General features: G+C 34.2%; 1 protein-coding gene across 5 annotated transcripts; it reads left to right on the plus strand.

The window, feature by feature from the left end:
• The first annotated feature begins 476 nt into the window (after positions 1–476).
• On the plus strand, positions 477–17,855 carry LOC135836775 (uncharacterized). 5 transcript variants are annotated; one of them, XM_065351810.1, is made up of 9 exons: positions 477–4,850; positions 10,475–10,658; positions 13,551–13,678; positions 13,810–14,199; positions 14,837–14,926; positions 15,222–15,603; positions 15,707–16,044; positions 16,125–16,303; positions 16,414–16,782. In XM_065351810.1, the coding sequence occupies exons 6-9, from the start codon at positions 15,268–15,270 to the stop codon at positions 16,542–16,544; spliced, it is 984 nt and encodes a 327-aa protein (XP_065207882.1). In that variant the 5' UTR covers positions 477–4,850; positions 10,475–10,658; positions 13,551–13,678; positions 13,810–14,199; positions 14,837–14,926; positions 15,222–15,267; the 3' UTR covers positions 16,545–16,782. The 5 variants fall into 5 exon arrangements, with proteins under 5 accessions (XP_065207882.1, XP_065207891.1, XP_065207917.1 ...); XM_065351845.1 differs by lacking the exons at positions 477–4,850; positions 10,475–10,658; positions 13,551–13,678 and adding an exon at positions 17,570–17,855 and having other exon boundaries at positions 14,061–14,199; positions 16,414–16,476; XM_065351819.1 differs by lacking the exons at positions 477–4,850; positions 10,475–10,658; positions 13,551–13,678 and having other exon boundaries at positions 14,016–14,152.
• Positions 17,856–18,859: the final 1,004 nt, after the last annotated feature.

Raw genomic sequence — 18,859 nt, forward strand, 5'->3', positions numbered from 1 at the left:
CATTGGTTTAAATGGGGATGTCAAGGGACCGGAACTCCGGAAGAAATCAGCGTTATATCCGAAAGCGTTATAACGAGCTTTTACTGTATTTCAAATTTGAGCCCATTCACAAAAATGTATTGCTTGCTGCATTGGTTTTATAATGGGAGAAGAGAATGAGAAATTCACTTTTTCGACTTTTTAGTAGAAATAAGTGAGCTTGGTTTTGGTATCAAATCAAATCAATGGACAAAGACAAACGCCACTTTTTTTGTATATACAAAAATTGAATGGTTATAGGTACTTATTGATTTGATTCTTATTTATGTAGGATTTGGACATTTTTGATTTTTAACGCTCTTTTGATTGTTGATTGTTGAAGTTTATTACTTGCAAAATAGTTCACAAAAGGGTAAAAAAAAAAGGTGTTTGAAGTTTTTCCTAAAAAACTTTGAACGTGTTTTTTTTTTTTTTTTTTTTTTTACCCTTTTATGAACTCGGTAGATATTTTGAAAGTAACGGTCCTCGGCAATCAAAAGAGGCAAAAGAGCATTAAAATTCCTATAAGAGTCAATGCCTACAACTTTAGCCGCACTTTTCATTTTGACTTTACAGTAAGGTACCTAGAAATTTGAATTCAATTCAGTGCTGCATATTTTTGTACTTAATAAAAAACCTAAATTTTCTCGAAACTAACTCCATGGCGTTTGTCAAACTTTGATACCAAGCTCCTCAAGTGAATTCACGTAAATTTTGATGAGGACATTGAGGACTTTTCTTGAAGAAAATGTTTCCCGTCGAATAATGTAAAAACTTTGTTGTTTTCGTATACGTGCGGAAACAACGATTTTATGAAGTAGGTATTTTTTTTCAATTCACAGATTGTTATGTATAAGTAAGTACTTACACATAGGTACCTACTGAGATTTCACGAACTTGAAGTCTTGAACATGCACAGATTTTTTGGCACGTAAAACATTATAGATATTAAATTATATATAAAATTCAGTACAAACTTCTATTCGTTCACACAGTGAAGCAGCTGTTGTGGAGGTACCTACCTAGAAGTACCTATTCAGTTCTTCTTTACTCAAGTATAGGTATTTTACAAATAGTCTGCCCAAAAACTGTCGGAATTCGGAAGGTATCGTCGATATTTATTATGTTTATTAATGAGAAATTAATACTGACATAGGTAGGTACATATAATTCATCATGTTATGTCGTACTGTATACCTACTACCTACCTACTATACTCGAGCCATGAAGTACGTAAGTAAATACAGAATCGCTACAAAATAACAATATTTCAGGTAAGATTCTCATTACGATTGAACGTTATATGTACTTCAAACACACTTCCAAGTAATATACCTACGAGTTGAAATCGAACCTTTTTTTCAAAATGTTGAAAATCAAATTAATCTACTTCTCGTTCTTGATTTTGAGTAAGTCGATTTTTGAATATTATGGATAATTGGATAGAATCTCAAGTTTGGGCAGCGCCGGGCTGCCCAGTGCCAGGATTTTTAATTGGATAGGGCATTAGGGCGGGTAATTAGATCCAAATCGAGTAATTTTGTTATGTCATTTTCTTCAAGTAATTCTACATCTACATAAGTAGGTAACTTTAAAATTGAATATTGATTGAAAAAATATATCTGCATTTATATTCGTTTTACACCTAGGTTTATACTTCATTGAACCTGTGAGAGGTAAGCAATTTGAAAAATACACGATTTTTTAAAAGATTTAGATAAGTACCCTTTTGTTGCTTATGACTTTCAATGTTACTAGGTCTAATCACAAACATGGTTTTTTTTTTTAATTGATAGCGTTCAATTACAATGAGGCCATAAAGCAACTGGAAACTGTAATGGGCGTGATTAAGTCACAATTAGCTGGTGATGTCAGATTTGACTATACAAGTAAGTACACAGCAATAAGATCCCCAGAATACCCAATCTAAAAACACCAGTTCGAAACGTACCCATAGAGGTCAACTTTGATGTAAAACTATTTCCAAAAAAATTATTGAGTCGATTTCCTCTCTCTCACTTGAGTAATATGGCCATTATATGCCCAAAATTCGATATTTTTTATATCTGAATCGAGAAGCTCTGTTTTACAAAATTTTGTTAATTTTACATGAATTCGGTAGGTAGTATATCATATTTTTTATATACTTTGAACCAAATTATAAGTATCTAATGTCATTGTCAGTCTTTTACGTCAATTTGATCAAATTTTGATATTTTTTTTCATAAGCCCTCCGAAAAAACTACTTACTGGATCTTTTTTAAAAAAATGTATACTTACCTGTCAACCTATAGAGACTAGGTACTTTCTGTAAAATTTGAAATTTTTGCATTACCTCCTCCAGGGATGGAAAATATTTAATTTTGTGTAGGTATATGGACCTATACCATTATATTACTCTGGTTAAGGTGAGTGAAATTCGTGCGATAAACAACCATACCAGGGTCGTTGTGAACCGGATCACATTTGAGTGATCTGTATCCGTGATCCGGATCATTTTCTGCAGTAAGAATCGTGATCCGTGATCCGGATCATTATACCACAACGATTCGTGATCTATGATCCAATTCAAAATTTTCCGCAGATCATTTTTTCACGGATCATTTTTTTTTTCATCAATATTGCTGCATGTTTTTGCTTTGAAAATTCGATTTTATTAAAAATTAATGGAGTGAACTCAATTTGTTGGATATTGACCTAATGATAACGAATAATTCGTTTTTCGCTAGAATGCTTAATTTTTGATTTGTTGACAAAAAACTAAAACTTTTTGAAATTATTTTTTGAAAAATTTGCAAACTGAGTTTCATAAAAATCGATCTGAAGGCGAAAGGAAGCTTCATACAAAAAAATTGCACACGACTAAAATTTTAGAGAATTAAATTTACAATCGACACAATGCCATTAGTTTTTTTCTAGGATGCTTAGTTTTTGATTTATTGACAAAAAACTAAAACTTCTTGAAATGTGAAATAGTATATTACACAACGAGGGCCGAAAAAGTGATTTTTGACGAGGGTGAGGTTTGTGACCCGAACGAAGTGAGGGGAACAACTCACACGAGTTCAAAATCACTTTTTCTCCGAGTTTAGTGAAGTAATTTTTCCTGAACGATGGTGGAAAGTACTTATTTTTACATCCGAGCGATTCTCGCGAGGTTGGAAAAGTAGTACTTTTCACCCCTAGATAGGAAAATTTCATTTTTCAACTTCTGCAAATTTGCAAGCTGAGGCTGACTTTTTTCCCACCCCTGTATAATGTGTTATTGCAATTTTTTTGAAAATAAAATGGAGACTACTTTGTTTCTTACGTTTTTGTTCAATCTTTGATTTGAAAAAACCAATTTAGCACCTCATAATACAATTTCCTTGAAATGATCCGAAAAATGATCCGTGAAACTTGAGCTGGATCATTTTTTTCTGGATTGATTCGTGATTCGTGATCCGGATCACAATTTTCCGGGAGATCTTTGATCCGTGATCCGGATCACAAATTTCTCAATGATTTGTGATCCGTGATTCGGATCAAATTTCTGTGATCCGCAACAACCCTGAACCATACATTTCTATAATTTTAAATTAAACATACCTACTCCTGCTACAGCAATAATAATATAATTATGTAAACCTGAATTCGCAGATGTAATAAATGCACAAAATGTCATAGGTAAGGGAGAATTTCTTACGTGCACATTTGCACAATTAACGAAATTTAGAGGAAAAATTTTCATTAAACGTTCGCCCTTTCGGCGATAATTTGCAGATTTTGCGAACGCAGCAAACGGATTGTTAAGTGAAGGGCAACTTGAAGAATTGAAAGGATTACCGAAAAAAAATCGCGCTGCGTTGAGAAGTATGTACTTATGAATTGAATTCATCCTTATTTACCCTTGAAACAATATCAGCGGACAAGAAATCTCAGTATAAGAGAAGGAAAAAATTAAATACTTACCAAAACGTATAATTCAGAACCAAAAACATGGCTTTTGTTATGGCACTACCTACCTATCAAAAAAAAAAAATTATTTTGATGGAAGGAAGCCTTATGTTAGAGTTGCCGAAGGTGTTGAGATTACCTACATTCTCTAAATCACTCATCATTGGTTGAAAATTTTTTGTCACACTTCGAGTGCATCCAGATCTAATGCATTAGCCTTCAAAATGTGAGTATTTTGTAAGAAATCGTAATAATGTTTAGAAATTACGATGCTCAGCACCCCGCCGATGATCAGGACATAAATGATGAAATGTGTTCATTATGCTGAGTAACTTTAACAACGAATTTACACAATGTAGGTACGATCTTTATTCAATTAATATTTTGTTTTCATACAGAGATTATCCTCCAGTATGTCAGTGATTTTTATTTATGTAAGTATAGGACAATTTTTTCTCCCACCCACCAAGTTTAAATTAATAAAATTTTAAAATTTGAATGTATTTCGTTTTTCAACGATGCAGTAGCAAGACAAGCCGGAATTGGTGAGTTATATTCATTTCAAGTTAACCATCTTACTAAACATTTTGGAAGTGTTAACCTTGTTTTAACAAGGGAACGTTCAAGTGTCCCCCCACCTATCCGAATGATATTTTTAATTTTACGGCGTATCCTGAATGAGCGGGTATCGAAATTTACAAAATTTTAAGTTTCTGGCGCAACTTGAAACTTTTCGGAACGAAAAAAAAAATTCTCTTACGAAATGTCTACTTCCAAAATTTAAGAATTATTAGCAATTAAATTTCTACCCTTATTTAGTATGGTAATAGCATGACTTAATTTTTGAATTTTTACAGATACCTCATCGAGGAGTGGCCTTACCGCTCCGTTTGTTGGTAAGCATCTATGTTTCATCACTATATTATTTCATTATGTACGATATGTAAACCGAAAAACCAGTTAGTTACATAAAACTATGGTTCATCTTCCAGAGTTAAGCAGAAGCTTGAAGGATTGAATTAGGAATAGTTGAATTATTAATGAAAATAAGACTCGTAGGTATAAATGCCTATGATATTCTCATGTACCTACCTAGATTTAAATTGAATAAAAATTAAATAAGATTCATAGAAAATTCATTATTGATTTTCAAGTAATTTAATTTAAGTAATGTAATAAATAAATATATATTTAAAAAAGGTATGTACCTACCTAAATGTACTTTGTATTATTCTATGCCCTGTACCACGGCCATTCCAGCTCATTAATTCGACCAACGTTTTTGAGTCATGTTCTTCGATTTCGCACAACCTTTTTTTTTTTTACAATGTCTACCCACCCAATAAGTGAGAAATCCACTATCAGTTTGATCCCAGCCCCCTCAGGGGGTGGGTGGATGGGGGCATTGCATTTTAAACTTTTAAGCATTTTGAAATTTTCAGAAGTTGAAAGTATAACCTTCAAATTGAAAGTTTAAATTTTAAAATGGCGCTGTAAGTGGGAGCTCTACCATTTGAAATTCTTAAAAAATTTGCATAGATGTACCTTTTGGTGCTTTTTCGAAATATTTGATTTTCGATTGGTTAATCCGCAGATTTGTTACTGTTACGTGTTACACAATTGAAAAAATGATACCTAGCAATATAATGTACATATGTATACACGTTTTTCAAAAATTGTACTCAAAAAACATTTTTTTAAATTATCTTGACCTACGAAAAAAATTACGGTAATTTTTTTGAAACCTATAACCAGGAACTCAAATTTTAAATTCTGGGTAATTAACCTGTAACCGTTAACCAGAACCTTTTCTCAGTAACCTTCAGGAACCTTTAACCTTTAACCGATTTTTTTTTCGGTTCGCATCTCTGAAATTTTCCATCGGATAATGTAAAACCTTTTATTGTTTTCGTACCGAACCTGAAACAATGATTTTATACAGTATTTTACATAATTATTTCACGGATTGTTATGTAAGTAGGTATCTACTGTGAAGAGAGATTCCATCAACTTGAATATGCACAGATTTTATGACGTAAAACATTATATGGATATTACCTAAATTAAATACCTATAAAATTTAAGGGGATATTCTCAATATTACACCAAATTTTCTCATAGCATAACCAAAATGCCTTAATTTTACATTGGTCTTATGGGACGCCGGGACGGAATGGGACAAACTTTAATGTTATAATATAGACACTGGACCTGCGTATAAGACAACCAACTGCAGGCCGAGGGGAATGGAAACGGTAACGAAAACTTGTGTAACGCAAATTTATCCCGCTGGGTGCTCTTTGTAGCGCTGTACTCGATTTTGCAGGCAACAGGGAAAAGGGAGGGTTGTGTAGTCCGCGAGGAACTCCTGACTGCGCGCGCAGCCAAGAGTTCCTCGCCGACTACACAACCCTCCCTTTTCCCTGTTGCCTGCAAAATCGAGTACAGCGCTGCAAAGAGCACCCAGCGGGATAAATTGGCGTTACACAGGATATTTTGCCAAGATGGCTGCCAGTTGGTTGTCTTATACGCAGGTCCAGTGTCTATATGTTATAATTTAGAGCCGCGGATGCATGGAATGGGCTCAAATTTGAAATACAGGTTTTTCAAGACATTTTGAACAATCCTGTGCATGCATTTGTCAGTACGTTGAATAGTTTTTCAATAAATACAGTTTCAAGAAATGTTGGATTTTTCTCAAAAAGTCCAACATTCCATTAAATCGTATTTTTTCGAAAACTACTCAACGTATCGACAAATGCATGCACAGGATTGTTCTAATCGTCTTGAAAAACGTATATACCAAATTCGAAGCCATTCCATGCACAAATGGCTCTGAATTATGTGTTTGAAGTTTGACAGGCGGACGGATATACTAAGTACCATGTATTGAGAATATCCCCTTAATGCAATACAAACTTCTAGTTTGACATAGTGTAGATGGCCCGCATTGGCCGCATTGGCTTAGGTGATTCCTATGATACGTATCACCTACAGGGTGGACAGAAATATCGGGTACCCCTAAGAAAGTTTTTCATTAAAAATATAGGTTGGCAACCTGAAATAGATGCATATGATTGGTGAAATGTTATCTCTCCAGTCTAACAACCAATCATGTGCTACCATTATTATCATTCACTGTGACCAACCGAAGTATTTAGCAGAAAACTTTTTTAGGGGTACCTGATATTTCTGTCCACCCTGTATAGGGATGCTTTGCTTATTATACCTACTTATTATATTATATGGAAACGTGTTAAATATTTAAGAGAGTTAGAAATGTACAAATACTCTGTATCCGTACGTATGACGTCACAGGTGGTCAACCCTTCTTATTTAGTTAAGTTATTTATTAGACAAGGGTTGACAACCCCGCGACATTTATGGCTCGAAATAGGAAAATAAATAAATAAATAAATAAATAAAAAGCTTTATTTTACAAGTGTTACAAATACAATAGATAACACTCGTGGCCCTAAGATAGGGCAAAAGCCTCCCCCAGCCTGCACCATTCTTTCCTGTCCTGGGCGATCTTTTGAAAATGGTGATGGGTCAGTAGTTTCCTAAAGTCGTCCCTCCACCTAGCTCTCTGTTTCCCTTGCCTTCTTGTCCCCGTATTGAACCAGAAAGTGACTTTTTGTGTCCATCTGTCGTCCCTTAATCTAGCCACATGACCCCCCCCCACCCCCATTTTTTTGATTTTATCAGATTGACTGCATTTCGGTTATTTTTCAATTTCATTTTAATTGTTTTGATTTTTATCCGATCTCTTTTTTTAAAATTTAGCATGGATCTTTCCATTGCATTTTGAGTAAGGGTAAGGACGCCCAATTCCGACCAGTGCCTAATCCCGACCACCCTTTATATCTCGTCTGTTATCAGTGCTACCTGTTGAAAAATGATAAAAGTGTGTTCCTCTATCACAGACAATTAATTTAAGACCAACCCGACAACTGTAAAGCCAAAACTCGCGAAATAAATTGAATTTGAAGAAATTCCATGATCAAAAAATTGTTTTTCACCACTTTTTATTGCTAAAAATTTTCTACTTGTTATAACTAATTTTGTGGTGTTAAATATGATTTGTGATCGTGATTTAAGTGAGATTTTGATGGTATTGCCGTTTTTGTAACCAATCGCAGGTATGTGTAGAAAATTTTTACAGAAGTGTAAAACAATATGGGTCTCCTAATCCCGACCACCCATAAGATCATGTAAATTCAGGGTGGTCGGGATTAGGGTACCAAATTCATTATTCAAACAGTAATTTTTGAGGTGCCTCGGAAGAAAATTCCAAAAAGCCATAAAGAATCATTCTATAACCCTAAAATTTTAATATGAGTTGGGGGAAGGTTCAATCTATCATTTAAGCCATTTACTGTATTTTCATGTGAAATAGTATTTTATTGGTCGCTGCACTTTCAAATGTGGTCGGAATTAGGATACCCAACTTTTTGGAAGTGGTCGGGATTAGGGCACCAAAATTTGAAAAATCATTTTTGAGATGTTGCGGGAAAAAATTCAAAAAAAATATAAAGAATTATTCGTTTACGCCAAAATTTTGGTATGAGTTAGGGGAAGGTTCAACCTATCTTTTAAGCCATTTCCCATGATCTGAAGTGAAATAGTCTTCGATCGGTGGCAGTTTTACTAAAAGTGGTCGGATTTGGGGCTCCTTACCCTTAGTTCTTATTTTTTGTTCTATTTTTTTTGATATTGTCCATGTTTCAGAGCCATACGTAAGAGTTGGGAGGACACATGTGTTGAAAGTTTCACTTTTTATTTTTGCTGGGAAGGGACCTTTGAAAATAAATTTTAGCGACCAAAATTTGTTCCAAGCTAGAGTTATTCTTCTTTCAATTTCTTCTATTTGGTTGTTTTTGCATGAAATCTTTTGCCCGAGATAGATTACACTTTCTACAGTTTCAATTTTTTCTCCCTCAATGGTTATGTTGTATCTTTCATCCACATTGTTAAGCAGTTTCGTTTTTGATAAGTTCATTGCTAAACCTGCGTTTTTCCCCTTTTCGTTCAGTTCTTCTATCATTTTTTCCAGCTCCTGTTTTGTCCCTGCTACCAGTGTTACATCATCTGCGAATCTCAGGTTGTTTAAGTAATCCCCATTGATTTTTAGACCCCTTTTTTCCCATCCCAGATCTCTGAACACCTCCTCCAGACTGCTGTTGAACATCAGGGGTGACAAGGGATCCCCCTGTCTTACTCCCCGCTGAATATCAAAAGGTTCCCCAGGTACATCTGTAATTATTCGTCCTTTCAAATTTGAATATAGTTCTCTTATGACCCCAACAAAGAAGGGAGGGACCCCCTGTCTCTCCAAGGCCAACAGCAGAAATTTATGATTTAGTAAGTCAAAGGCTTTAGTGAAATCTATGAAGGCTAGGTGGAGTTCTATTTGGTACTCCTTACATTTTTCTACTAATTGATTCAGGACCTGGAGATGATCAATTGTGGAAAACCCCGAGCGAAAACCAGCCTGTTCTCTAGGTTGATATAAAAAATGTCTAAGTCTCCTCTCTAGAATTTTTGAAAAGATTTTAGAAATATTTGAACTTAACGAAATAGGTCTGTAATTATTAATTTTGTCCCCGAAATAGGAAAATAATTTATTGTAAAGAATGCTCGCTTTTTGGCAGGTCGCGGAATTTTACCACGTGATCGTGGGGGAGGATCCTATTTCACCCTTTTTTGTATTTTTTTAAATTTCAAGAAATTGTCTCAAAATGGTCCATCCACAGGTTTGTTATTTGTTACACCTGTTGAAAAAATGATACCAAGTCGTGTATATACACGTATTTCGAAAATTTCATTCAAAAATTTTTTTTAAAAACCAAGAAAAACATATTTTATTGTTTTAAATGTCATAATCTAGTGGTGTTTGTTAACTGTTTACAAGCATTTCCTTATTATGAATGAAAATGCTGAACTCTGATGAGTGTTTTGGTGAAAATTTATAAATTTCATAAATTTCCATGAAAATGGAAATTTAAAAATGTGAAAGTTTCCCGGGAAAATTTCCTGAAAAAAAAATTTCAAGAAAGTTTCCGTTGAAAGTTTCCTCTCATCTCTAAATTATTGCAAAAATCTGCTGTTTCGTGATAGAAATTCATCGAACTGAATGCTCAAATTTGAAATAAATGCTTCGAACTTCGAAGTATTCGAAGTACGTGTTTACGTTTTCATCATATTATATCATAATTTATTCCTCTAAGTACATATTCGCTGGACAAGTGAAGAAGTGAGTAGGTACTTCGTAATTTGTAATTTTATTACTGCGCGAAATTGAATGCTTCAATAATTTTCAAAATACTGTGATTGTAAGTTTTAAATTTGAATGGGAGTTACTTCGTCTTTCTACGTAAGAATGATGCGCAAATATCTTCTTGAATTCAGATGTCAAGATACCAATTTATATTTTTACTTCGAATTTCTCAACTTTCTGAAACCGTACAAATATAGAACTTGTTGAAGAAAGACTTACTAAACTTGAGCGGTTTTACAGGACGGACGCCGAAAGAATGAAAAATACAAACTTGAAATTCGAAGCAGTGATTCAATTCAATTCGCCATTCGGAAATAATATCAAACTTCACTGTTGAAACTCATTGAAGGATGAAGGATGTTTTGTCGTTAGATTAGAAGAAATCAATGGTTCAAATACAGATAACCTGATAGATCGAATTTTGGTGAGTACCTACTTGATTATTATTAACGAATAAATTATGAAATGTTTTATCAAGTATTGAATTGATATAATTGTTCAATATTCGAATGTTACATAGGTTTGAAAATAATATAAGCTTATGTTGGACTCAGTTAGGTACATACAAGAATGTTAATACCTACCTACAAAAAAATCTGTCACATCCAACCATCTTACCCAAAGTAATGGTCCGGCATATGACAATAGGAGTAATTGTAGCCCCCCCCCAATCCACCGGGACAACTTTTTTCTTAAAAGGGACATCCTAAGGAACATTTTAAAGCAAACTGGCCCAAAAAAAAGTTGGCCTTACTAACAAAATGGTGGTCATTTTGATTGACAGGTCAGCCGAAATCGCAGATTTTGCGTTTCAACATAGGACTTGCACGAAATATTTCAAACTTTACAAAGGTAAATCGAAAGATTATGCAAAAATTCATCACCTGTCCAAATTTCAAGTGCTAAAGTGCGTTTTTCGATTTTTGGTGAATTTTTGAAAACTGAATTTAGGTCAAAAAGGAGGGAAAAAATCAAAATTTTACCAAATTGACCAAGAAAGCTGAAATTTGAGATATACCCTATTTTCGACATGCCAAATCGATTGGAAACGGTTTCAACCCGTTTTGAGCAGTTCTGGAGCCTCCGGCAGATTTTTGAAACTCGAAATTCCCACAAAATTCCATCAAATTGTAGTAGTTGTAAAGGTGAAATTTATTCTAAAAACTAATTTCAATACGCTACGAAGTACTGCAGGTAAATTTCAAGTCGTTTTGGAGCCTGCAGCGAATTTTTGAAAATTGCTGAAGCCTCCAGCGGATGTTTGAAACTTAACTTCAAATTCTCACAAAATTTCATCAAATGGAGATGGAAAGCTGAAATTTACTCTACACTCCAATTTTAACACCCACTGAAGACGACTTCGAGTGGGTTCAAGTCATTTTGGAGCCTCCAGCGACTGTTTTGGAAATTACTAGAACCTCCAGTAGATTTTTGAAACTTTAAATTTCCCCAAAATTTCATCAAACTGAGATGGAGAGTTGAAATTCATTCTGCAAAATAATTTCAATGCGCTACGAAGTTGACTGCTGGTGGATTTCAAGTCGTTTTGGAGCCTGCAGCGGCTTTTTGAAAGGTTTTATGGCGTTTTTTTGGCAAATTGAAATTTCCTAAAAGTAGCTGGAAGCTTCAAAACCATTTGAAACCACAATGTAGTCTGCGAAGTGAATTTCAGCTTGTCAACTCCTTTTGATAAATTAATGTTGCGGGAATTTCAAGTTTCAAAAATCTACTGGAGTCTCCAGTAATTTTCAAAAAAGTCGCTGGAGGCTCTGAAATGACTTGAACCCACCGGAAGTCGTCTTCAGAGGGTGTTAAAATTGGAGTGTAGAGTAAATTTCAGCTTTCCATCTCCATTTGATGAAATTTTGTGAAAAGTAGAAGTTTCAAAAATCTGCTGGAGGCTTCAGGAATTTTCAAAAAGTCGCTGCAGGCTCCAAAACGACTTGAAATTCACCTACAGTACTTCGTAGCGTATTGAAATTAGTTTTTATAATAAATTTCAACTTTACCACTACAATTTGATGGAATTTTGTGAGAATTTCGAGTTTCAAAAATCTGCCGGAGGCTCCAGAACTGCTCAAAACGGGTTGAAACCGTTTCCAATCGATGTGGCAGGTCAAAAATAGGGTATATCCCAAATTTCAGCATTCTATGTCAACTTGGTAAAATTTTGATTTTTTTCTCACATTATGACCAAAATTGGATTCTTGAAAATTCACCAAAAATCGAAAAACGCACTTTAGCACTTGAAATTTGGACAGGTGATGAATTTTTGCATGATCTTTCGATCTACCTTTGTAAGGTTTGAAAAATTTCGTGCAAGTCCTATGTTGAAACGCAAAATCTGCGATTTCAGCTGACCTGTCGATCAAAATGGCCGCCATTTCGCAAGTAAGGCCAACTTTTTTTTGGGAAAGTTTGCTTTAAAATGTTCCTTAGGATGTCCCCTTTAAGAAAAAAGTTGTCCCGGAGGATCGGCGGGTGGATGCAATTTCTCCTATTGTCATATGCCGGTCTAATACTCGACATCAAGATTTACAAATCAAGCGATGTCTTAAAATTCCGACGTAAAGTACACTTTTTTTTTGCTCAAGAGGTAAATTCAAAGTCTCAATTTTGAAACTTTCTTTTGTTATGATTCAATTTTCATTGCTGAAAATAGATCATCGTTATTCGTTCTTTTTAAAATACCTATCTTATCATACCTATTTGTACATCGAAAGTGAGTAAGAAAAATTTGAAATAAGCCTATCCCGATACGTTCATAAGTAAACATAAGGAAATATTTTATTAATGTTATTACGTTATAAGTATGTACATATTGCCAAAATGATTTGACCATAAGTCTTTGCTGAGACTGGTAGTAAAATGGTTGGAATTGTGTGTGGTGACCTTGATGTAAAATGTATGGAGTCCGGCTAAGAACTCACTATTAGCGTTGTATCTGAAAGGTTTACGGAGAAATATTATTATCTATGTCTCAGATGGAGTATCCTAGAAAAAAGGTTTTATCATACATATGGGGTAATGGAAAAATTGATAATTATCTGCAAACACAGCGAGATTTATGCTACGGCTTATCGTAAGCTAAGGAAAAATAACGAGTTGTATGATAATCAACGAATCCGAGGTCGGCTGGTGAATGTTTTTAGTCGTTTCTAGGGAAATCCTACTAACGCGAAGTGGACTGCTTTAAAAAGAATTCTGAGGTATTTGTACCGTTGATGATGTGCCGTTCATAAATTTCTGTATCATAAGTACCTAGTACTTACTTATATAACACATTGGAAACCTGATTTTAAAAGTCTTATTTCAGGTATTTGACCATTTGTTCAACTGGGTTTACTCCTGATCGATTCTGGTTCTTGTCTACAGTAAATTTTGATACGCAAAGAGATCTCAGGAAGTGTTTCGATCTATAAGAAGTACATACTTTACTTACATGTAGGTATATTCGGGCACGATTCCTCGAATTTGAAAGTTTTCGTTTCATATTCGTTGTCGTCAATACAATAATACGCAGGTAGATTTTCAAATTGATTTACAAATGCTATTCATTCTTATTTCATTCGCAGAAACTGCAGAAACTTTAAAAAAAAATCAAAAAGTGATCGCAGCCAATTAAATAAAAATGAAAATTAATGGAAAAATTATTTGTTGAAATGAATTGAAGCGATCACGTGAACCAATCAGAAATGAGCTACGGGAAAGTCCACGGACCTTGAACCTTTCAAGAAGGTGAAGAAGGGTGTTTTTATTGTCGGTCGCCGACTCGTCGTTCCTCCACCACTCATCCTTGAACGGTTCAATGTGTTCTTTATTCGCCCTTCGCCATCATTGTTCGGTTGTTCCAGTTCCAGCAGTTCCATTGTTCTACCGTTTGCAATGTTGGAATTTTCTGAGTTTTCAATTAAAGACGTAAGTTTTTTAATTTGAAAGCTGTTTTAAACTTCAATAACGTTTTGGTAAGTTGATGCTTCGTTTATTTGTTTAATATTGTGTAGTTAAAGCCACAAATCAGAGTTTTCTTTTCTTTTCAATCAGTTTCCAGTCATGTTGTTCATGTCACCGCGTGTACGAAGGTTCTCTTTTTTGTCTGTCTCTGTGTATGAATGTTTGTATTGCAATTTTTCGATCGTGTTTTTGTAAATTAATGTGATCAGAATGTGATCCACGATCTACGTGAATGGTACGTAGATACATCATGATTTTTTTTTGGTGGACCGGCCAAATTTTAGGTTCGTAGCTGTGAAAGTGCAGATTGATTTCATGTACTTGAGTAGATAGTCGATATTGGGTACGTTTGTGACTTGTGTGTGATGCAAACGAAAAAGAAGAGTATTAGAAAGAATGAATCGTGTCTGGTGGTGACTCTATTGTGTAGATATCGTTTTCCGGCGGCTACTATTCGCTATAGTTTACTGATATGAGTGTAAACGTGATCTTTATGGTATTACTTTGATGAGAAATTTCCCTAGGTTATTAGGTGTTGATGGAAATTGGTTCATTTCGAATTCTACTGTTTCTACAAAGGCTTTTTGGTTCTTTAAGTATAAGTTGAATTTTTATTTCGTAATTTTAATCACTGTGTGAATGTTTCAGACGTATACTGCTTGATCTTGACGTACGTTTCCGAATTACCGGCGAATCAGATTTCATCAACACCTGTAGCGGTGAATATCAGTTACGTAGGTAAGTTTTTGAAAGTTATTCATCTTACGATGGTTTTCTGTAAATCTTTGGACAAGGTTCGAAAATATGACCAGATTTTGTTGCATTGATGTTTGTGTTGTGGTACAAGAAGGAAACATCGTGCCTACCTCAAGTACTATAGTTGGCAGTTTCCAACCGAATTATCTACAGCTAATTCGTGTGCAATTTTCATTCAAGTTTTCTCGTTTTTATCAAAATTTCAATGATTTTTGGCTCTGTATATTTTGTTAGTACATACATCGAATAATTAATTGATTTTGTGTGTGTTTAACAGGCGAACTGTACAGCAATAAATAATAATAATTAATAGTGTGCATATCATGGCGCCCCCTGCTAGAGCAATAAGATCAACACCGTCAACTACTGTTAGAATCAATATCATAGTATCTGACATTTACACCTTATCGGTAAAAAATACGTTGCATCAATTCGATGACAAATTATCCGTGTTCGACGTTCATAAAGCTGACATCAATAATTCCAAGAAACTACCGGTAGTTATAACTTACTACTCGCCTGAAAATTCGAGTATAATTCGAGCGGTTCCTCTGGAGTATCCGGTAATGTTTGTATTTCGTGTAAAAAATTCGAATCCATTCGAAAGGTTCGAGTCGGATAAACATAATGCTCGTATTTTGAAAGTAGCATTTAATTATGTAAGTATAGTTAGCTGTAGCCTGTAAGTTGGAAATATATCGTATGTATAACCATTTATATTCGACGAACTTGTAATAACGGTGAACTGTTGTTTACGTGCAGACGAATCTAGTAAAAAAAGTACCTGTCATCTCTGAATTTTCTTTAATGAAAGTTATGGCGCAGTTGCATCATCAACCGTTGTGTCGATTGTGGAAGAAAACAGAAACGCAGTTGCAATCGTTACGTGCGTTGCACGAATCTTTGGTACAAGAGAAGGCCGGCCATGGAATTAGTGAAAATTATAAAAACATGGAACGAGAATTGCAGGAATCGCTAGCAGACATTCATGATGTTGATTGGGTCTCGGAAATACCCAAGTTGAAACAAAAATTCATTTGGCGAGGTGAAATAATGCACTACGAGTACCTGATTAAAGTGTTGAAGAAAGCGTTGGATTCGTAAGTGTCTGAAATAATGCGTATGCCGATAGAGATACCTACAGAATTCATTAATGAAAATGTACATATCAATTTTTCAGGGTACTCGATGCCTCTGTACAAGTCGCTCGTGCTACTCGACAGCTGACCGTATTAAAAACAGAATACGAAACTAGCTTGGACGAATTTTTCACAAAATTTGGAGGTATACCTCGCAAAAGACTTCTCGAAAGATCGTCAAACGACCTCGACGATACATCCAGTGAATTACAATCGAAAAGTAAGTAATTTCGTGCCTCCTAAGCAGTAGGTATATGCCCAATTCTAAATTATTGCTGAAATGATCATTTAAACACCCAGAAATTTCATTGTGCTGTTGTAATATTGCAGATGAAGAAACTCTATCGAAATCGTTTATCAGCAGTGATCATTTAATATCCAGTGAAGTTGAAGGTAATGTCATTCCTTCGAAAAAACCGAGAAATGTTTGTTATGGTGAATATGAGTGTGATTATGAGTGATCACACTTTTTGTAATTTTTGCAAAGTTTCATAAGAATGTTTATAATTATTCCATTTTGGTGATAATTCATTAATTTTTGCTAGTTATTTTCTATGATTTAAGAAATTTTTTACGAAATATGTAATTTTATCGCGTTGCGTTGTGTTGTGTTTTTGAATATTTCTTGCGGTATGAATTAATTTCAACGATGTCAAGTTTGAATTATATTTATTTTACCGCAATTTTATCTATTTTTGGTAAATTTCATTAAGTAGGCAATTGTTGTGACCATTGTGCTATGTTAATGCTACTCGAATAGATTTTTGCTCGATTCAGCTAGGGTACTTTTATGGTCCAAGAGTTTTCTCAAATCCGAAAATATTTTATTAATTTTTCGAGTCGTTTTTTAATTTGATTTTGTGCCGTTTCAACAAGTTCTTGAGATGTTGTAGGCGATAGGTAATCGTGATTGTTTTTGGACGAATTTCCCATGCGTTTCGGTTTTTTGTGATGTTCGTTGAAATAATTGTAGGGTATTTGAGGTTCATTGGCACGAATTTGAAGCTATATGTATTTTCCGTGTGGTCGGTTTGGTCATCCACATCTGACACTCTTGGACCCTCATGAAAAGTGAGTTTTCCTAGACGTTTTTTCGAATTTCTATTTACCGTCCGACGTTCGTCCACTAATAACTTGAGGGGCCTACTACCTCTGGAATAGGCAACACATTTGACGTCGATAGGTTGAGTTGATGTATGAACAATGTCATTTGTGTTGCCTACCCGCACTACCTGTTGTAAAATGGTTTGCTGAGAGTAAAATACGTGCGCAGTTTTTTGATTTATCCAGTTTCTCTGTAAGGAAGAAGTTTCGACTAATGAGACTTTTTTTTACAGCAATACCTCACAATCACTTTAACGTTTAACCGTGAAATTACGTGTTGATATTCATAATATTAGCATAGTTTTGTTATTTTGAATATTCTATATTTTATTAGTTCTCGATGTACCATTAATTTGTGCCATTTGTTTCGTGAATGTTTCAGGTGCTCGTTTAAGAGTCTTGGAAATTTACGTTTTTCTTGAACTTGGTGCTACGTGACTATGATAGCTATGAATCTGTACTAAATCAGTTTAAGGATAATGTTATTTATTCAGGAGATGACTATATTTTTAAAAAAGTGATACTGTTTGAAAACGGATCTGTAATTCTATCCTTGCGAATGAATTTTAATCGAAAGGTAAAATTTAGAATCAGAATAGAACCCAATTTGTGGTAAAGTTGCACTTTCCAAGGCTTATACCATGTTACACGAATAGCTACGACGAGTAGTTTGTAATTTTCCGCATTTTGAAAATTGGAAATAACACGAACCTATGAATTTTAAAAATTTTAGGCGATTTTTAGGAATTTTTTTTGGTATCTATTTGAGTTTTTTTTTTCATTTTGTAAAAGTTGAATTATATGCCGGAAAATCATTTTTCAAAATATGCAATAGGTAATTCCAGTTGATCGAGGAATCACCCAATTCGTGATTTATAACATTATCGAATCTATCCTCTTCTTTGTGAGTGGTAAATTTTTCAAATTGAAATTCATTGGAAATACATTGTACACTACCTGTATATTATTTGCCATTTTTAATCGGTTGAATAATACCTATGTACTTGTGAGTTCCTCAGGTTAATTACTTACCATGATATCAAATTTAATATAGGTACTTTGTTCAAAATCGCGTCTGTGTTGATAAAGATATTTATTTACGTCTGATAATTTGACCTGTAATAAAAATAACACGCAGTTCGTTCGTAATTGAAAATTAATCCATTTTTCGAGTGATAAGTAATACTTTCAAACTTTATAATTACTTTCTTTATGGGTACTGTAAAATTTTAGAGCATTGAGAATTGCTAGAATTTATTAATGTACCTGCTGATTAGCTGGTTTCTTTACACTCGTATTTTATGATCGGTGGAAGTATTTTTTCCCTCGCGAGACCAAATTGATGCCTTCTCCCAACCCCCTCCTCCTACCGACAAAAATGAAGATTTCGTTTTTATAATTGGGATTAACGATTTATCCTCATACGTAGAAAAGCATTGTAAACACTTTTTATTTCCGGTGTTAAAATTCAAAAAAGAGAACTACATATTTTTACTTTTTTGACAACAGATCTACATATGAAAGTATAAAAGTTGAGTTTTTAACTACATATTTGAAAATGAGACATATTTGATATTTTATGAAAATTTTCACTATTTTTAAGCATCGTTTTCCACAATTTTTGCATTGAATTGTTTGAAATGTGAAAATAAAGTTGGAGCTATTTAGGTTA

The sequence above is a fragment of the Planococcus citri genome, chromosome 1, assembly GCF_950023065.1.
Source record: "Planococcus citri chromosome 1, ihPlaCitr1.1, whole genome shotgun sequence".
In the NCBI taxonomy this organism is placed as follows: Eukaryota; Metazoa; Arthropoda; class Insecta; order Hemiptera; family Pseudococcidae; genus Planococcus; species Planococcus citri.